General features: G+C 41.0%; 1 protein-coding gene across 1 annotated transcript in view; it reads left to right on the top strand.

The window, feature by feature from the left end:
- Positions 1 to 716: 716 nt before the first annotated feature.
- Positions 717 to 6,000, top strand: part of LOC141255603 (uncharacterized) — a 70,947-nt gene continuing 65,663 nt past the window's right edge. The window contains exons 1-2 of the mRNA XM_073671112.1: positions 717 to 1,043; positions 1,119 to 1,280. Coding sequence (XP_073527213.1) covers positions 717 to 1,043; positions 1,119 to 1,280 — 489 coding nt within the window. The remainder of the gene's footprint in view (positions 1,044 to 1,118; positions 1,281 to 6,000) is intronic.

Here is a 6,000-nt window from a genome sequence, read left to right as displayed (position 1 = left end):
TCATAAGGTTCATAAGTGTAGTGTGTATCCATGGTAACAAAAAATGTATCCTGTGGCCCTCGCAAAAATAGAGACATCATATGGGATAATAAACTATGAAGTAGGGGTAGTAAAACCACTTATGCATAAAGTAATCTTGGGCCGCAATTTTCCCTTGTTTTGGAAGCTATGGGGAAAGGGACAGGCACTGAGGGTAGTCCCAGTACCGGCCAAGGGGAAGAGGGTGAAAATTCTCCATTGCAGGTCTTTGCTGAAAAAGATGAAATTCTCCCTGATTCCCGAGTAATACTTGAGGTAAAAGAAACACGGAATAAGTTTGGTACGGCTCAATTGAAGGATAACATCCTTAGATATGCAAGGGAGAATGTAATGGAGTTTCTCAATATCCAGAAGCTGACCAATGGTTTCCCCACCTTGCTATGAATAATGAGCTCTTGATAGAGTGATCAAGAAAGATCTGGCAATCGTTGAGCAATTTCTGGTCCTTAAGGCCTATTGGCGCAGGGTGATAGATATGGCTCATAATCATGTTCTAAGGGGACCCTTGGGGACTGAGGAGTCCCAGGAGAGGGTTCTCCATAGGTTCTTCTGGATGGGGATGTACAAGGAGATTAAGGATTATTGTAAATCCTACCCCATATGCCAAATAACTGTCCCATTTTCACAGCCCACTAGTACCTCTTCCCTTCATTGAAGTACCCTTTGAGAGGATTGGGATGGATTTGGTAGGGCAAATTGTAAAACTAGCTTGGGGTCTCCAGTATATCCTTGTTGTAGTAGATTATGCCACTCGCTACCCTGAAGTGGTTCCCCTAAGAAATATCGCATCCAAAAGTATCGCCCATGAGTTATTTTTTATATTTTCTCGGACTGGGATTTTGAACAAAATCCTTACTGACCAAGGCACACCCTTCATGTCAAAGGTAATGAAAGAGCAGTGCCGAATGCTGAAGATGGCACACATACGTACTTTGGTATATCATTCTCAAACGGATGGACTAGTCGAGAGGTTCAATAAGACACTGAAGCACATGTTAAAAAAGGTAGTGGAAAAAAATGGAAGCGATTGGGATTATCTTTTACCATATTTAATTTTCTCTAAGAGATAAATACCGCAGGCCTCTACTGGTTTCTCGCCCTTTGAGTTGGTGTATGGGAGTCACCCAAGAGGTCTGCTTGACATAGCGAAAGAAACATGGGAAGCTGAGGCTACCCCATATAGAAGTGTTATTGAACACGTAGTGCAGATGCAAGACCGAATCGAAAAAGTGTTACCTATTGTAAGAGCACATGCAGAAGGCCCAAGAGGCCCAAAGCCGAGTCTATAATAGGGCAGCCAAAATCAGAAACTTCAACCCAGGAGATAGGGTCTTGGTCTTAGTGCCGACAGTTGAAAGCAAGTTTTTGGCAAAGTGGCAGGGTCCTTATGAGGTGGTAGAGAAGGTTGGAGAAGTAGATTATAAGGTACATAAACTGGGAAGATGTAAACCGTACCAGCTGTGAACCTACTTAAACCTTGGAAGGACAGGGAATCATTGAGCGCTGCCTGTCTGAAATGTAGTATGTCACCACAAATGGTTCCAGGGGTGAAATTAGGGGATATCCTTTCAATGGCCCAATGACAGGAAGTGTTAAACCAAACGGGACCTGGAGGTTTTGAAATGATTTTCGAAAGGTAAACGAAATCTCTAAATTTGATGCTTATCCTATACCCAGCGTAGATGGATTAATTGACAAACTGGGTAATGCCAGATACATAACGACTTTGGATCGTACCAAGGGTTATTGGCAAATTCCGATAACCAAGAGGGCCAAAGAAAAAGCGGCTTTTTCCACCCAGAGGGTTTGTACCAGTACAAAAACATGCCGTTTGGTCTACACGGAGCGCCCGCAACCTTTCAGAGATTGATAGATTTAATTTTGAGACCACAATAGTTACGCAGTAACTTACCTAGATGATGTGGTTATCTTCAGTTCAGACTGGGGAAGCCATCTATTTAAAGTGCAAGCCATGCTAGATGTGATCAGTGGGAAAGGTCTCACAATAAATCCGGAAAAATGTGCTTTAGGTCTAGAGGAGGCCAAGTACCTGGGCCTAGGTCGGTAAGTAAGAAACAAGTACAAGCTTTTTTAGAGATCACCAGCTGCTATTGGAAGTTCGTACCAAATTTTGCCACCATTGACAGCACCATTGACAGACATGACAAGAGGAAGGAAATCCGTAATGGGGTCTTTGTCTCTCGAAGCGGAACAAGCCTTTCAGTACCTTAAGTAAGCGTTGTGTGAACAACCTGTGTTAATTACACCAGATTTAAAAAAAGAGTTTTTGGTTCAGAGAGATGCCTCGGACACGGGTTGGGAGCCGTCTTAAGGAGAAGAACACCCAGTACTATATTTGAGCAGGAAGTTGACTCCAGCGGAAAAAAAAATATGCCATCGCAGAGTGCGAATGCTTAGCTGTAAAGTGGGCACTAGAATCTTTGAAGTATTACCTCTTGGGCAGGAGATTTAAGCTTGTGTCAGATCATGCCCCACTGATGTGGATGAAACCTAATAAGGAAAAAGATGCAAGAGTGACAAGGTGGTTTCTCTAGCTGCAGAATTTTAATTTCTCCATAAAACATAGACCAGAGAAATCACAGGGGAATGCAGACACATTATCAAGAATTCATTGTATGGTGGCCAAAAATACCCAGACCTCTGGTCTGGAAAAGAAGGAGGGGATATGTCTCATTACAGACACAGAAAAGGCTGAAAGAAAAAGCTTCAAGAGAGTCACAGCCTCCAGACTGACAGGAGGTATTCCTGAGGAGGAAATGCACAGCGATTAAATGTGCTAAATCCTTAGTTGCTGGAAAGCTAAGCTCAAATACATCCCTGGTAGCATGTGTAAGCCAAATGGTATGCTAGTTAGCGCCTAACCGGGCAATTCTTTATTGTTTTTGTTTCTTTACTGTTTGTTCCCTTTTTGGCTAAAAATAAAGCCCACGCTTTCTTTATATGGACTGTGTCTGCCTATGTCACTGCCATGATGCCCTATAATGTCATAGCGCGTTACTATATATATATATATATATATATATATATATATATATATATATATATATATAGATTATTATGTTCTATAATGAGATATGAACACTTGTATGCACTAAGTCCTAGCCTTTATTGTCACAGTACAGCAGATGGCATATAAAACAGATATATGATATTCCATACATAAAATGATTTTTTGAAGAATCGTGTGCTATAAATTACTATATGGAACCATTTACATATTGTGTGTTTGAAATAAAAGATGGAATAAAAAAACTTTATATATAATGATGTGCATAATTCTTTAAATGGAAAACTGATCTACTGAAAATTTAATTGGATTTTCTTCGTGGAGACTATGGGTACGCTTACCTTCAATTTAGTGCAATGGAACTCCTGGAAATTGACCTACTGTAAGGTGTAATCTTGGTTTTAGGAGAATATATTTCAACATTACTTGTATTATTATTAAGGCAGTTAACTTCTGTGATCGACTGTATTGAATAAGCACACATTATATCTGTATATATTGCTCCAAATATGAATTTCAACTAATATCAGTTTGTCACATTTGCAATGTCACATCAAGACAAACATTGAACATTCTAGGCTAAGATAAATGCAAAAAATGCGCAATGCTTTCTCCATAATAACTAAGAGATACTTACAGAATAATAATGTACCTTAACCTAAATATATAAATTCTAGGATGTCTTGATTCCAACGAATGATCATCTGCAGAATGAGATGAAAGTTCTTATGTCCTAACTTAGGGGTTATATAGGGCCATTTTAAGTACACAGGTCATGTGATCAATGTAATTAAGTGAAAGCTTCAGGTGTTTGATATAGATTATCTAATTATCACTTTGACATTCCCCATGTGTCAGACAATAAATGTATCTTAAATAACAGTTATTAATGTCAGCAGCTTATTCTAAGGGGACCAGAAAGGTCACAAAAAACCTGTCAAGTTTGTAGATAAATTTAGAACTCACGTGTATGCATTTGCATAGGTAGCAAAAATTGATCAAATACCCATAGGATATGTCCTTCTTAGCAGAGTATGAATGGCCTTCTATATCCTTAACCAGTTCATGACCGGACCATTTTTCCCCATTCCTGACCAGACACAATTTCAGTGTTTTTGTACATGCAATTTGAAACGCTTTAACATTTTTTCCTGGTTTGGATATTCAAAATAATTTTCGCCTCTTTCTTCTTCTTGGGTCCAAATTTTTTTGTCATTTTTATATTCCTTTTTCTTCCAATATTGGTAGAAAAAAATAAATACATATAATCTACATATACTGTATATATATATGAATATATCTATAATATAACCGGAGATGCATGTCTCTGTCTGAAGCCTTTATAGACTGTGCAAGCGCGACACGCCTGCACAGTCTGGCTCCAGACAGAAACACACATGGAGCCGTTACAGGTAAGAGGAGATCACGGTATGCGTAGACACTGAATGCACACCGCGATATCCAGCGCCATACTTACATACTTAATCGGCGCATACGCATAGCGCTATCCAGCTCCATTTTACTGAAGACACATTTGCAGTGTGTCTTCAGTAAAATGGCGCCAGACAGAGCGGTATGGGCACCCGCGTACTCCGGCGCTGCACTATACCTGGATAGGAATGCGGGGTACCATGCATACCAGGATTAGGGATGGGGTGCCATGCATACCAGGATAGGGATGAGGGAGCCATACATAACAGGATTTGGGAGGAGGGGTGCCATGTATACCAGGATGAGGGGTACCATACATACCAGAATAGGGATGTGGGGTACCATGCATACCAGGATGAGGGATGAGGTGCCATGCACACCAGGATGAGGGGTACCATACATACCAGAATAGGGATGAGGGGTACCATGCATACCAGGATAGGAATACTAAGTACCATACATATGAGGGATGGGGTGCCATGCATACCAGGATTGGGGGATGAGGAGGCCATACATACCAGGATTGCAGGATGAGGGGTGCCATACATACCAGGATTGGGGGTGAGGGGTGCCATGCATACCAGGATTGGATGTGAGGGGTGCCATGCATACCAGTATTGGGGGTGAGGGGTGCCATGCATACCAGGATTGGGGATGAGGGGTGCCATGCATACCAGGATGGGGATGAGGGGTGCCATGCATTCCAGGATAGGGATGAGGAGTGCCATGCATACCAGGATAGGGATGAGAGGTGCCATACATACCAGGATAGGATGGTGGGGACAGGATGGAGGCAGCACAAATACCTAGAGGGGGGCAGCACATGCCAGCATGGGAGACCATATACCAATAAAAATGCTCGCCACCCGGGCGTAGAACGGGTTCAATAGCTAGTATATATATATATATATATATATATATATATATATATATATAGTGGCATGTAAAAGTTTGGACACCCCTGGTCAAAATTACTGTTATTGTGAACAGTTAAGCAAGCTGAAGATGGAATGATCTCTAAAAGGCCTGAAGTTAAAGATGACACATTTCCTGTGTATTGTAGGCAAAAAATATATGTATATTTTTATCTTTTACATTTTATAAATTACAAAAAGGAAAATGGGCCGAAGCAAAAGTTTGGGCATCCTGCATGGTTAGTACCTAGTAGCCCCCCTTTTGCAAGTGTCACAGCTTATAAACGCTTTTTGTAGCCAGCCAAGAGTCTTTCAATTTTTGTTTGAGGGATTTTCATTCATTCTTCCTTGGAAAATTCTTCCAGTTCTGTGAGATTACTGGGTCACCTTGCATGCACTGCTATTTTGAGGTCGAGCCACAGATTTTCAGTGCTGTTTAGATCAGAGGACTGTGAGGGCCATTGTAAAACCTTCAGCTTGCGCCTTTTGAGGTAGTCTATTGTGGATTTTGATGTGTGTTTAGGATCATTATCCATTTGTAGAAGCCATCCTCTTTTAAACTTCAGCTTTTTACAGATGGTGTTATGT

This window comes from Phyllobates terribilis, unplaced genomic scaffold, assembly GCF_046119375.1.
Source record: "Phyllobates terribilis strain yellow unplaced genomic scaffold, ASM4611937v1 Scaffold_1__5_contigs__length_1240528914, whole genome shotgun sequence".
Lineage (NCBI taxonomy): Eukaryota > Metazoa > Chordata > Amphibia > Anura > Dendrobatidae > Phyllobates > Phyllobates terribilis.
This window is presented reverse-complemented; position numbering and strand designations above follow the sequence as displayed.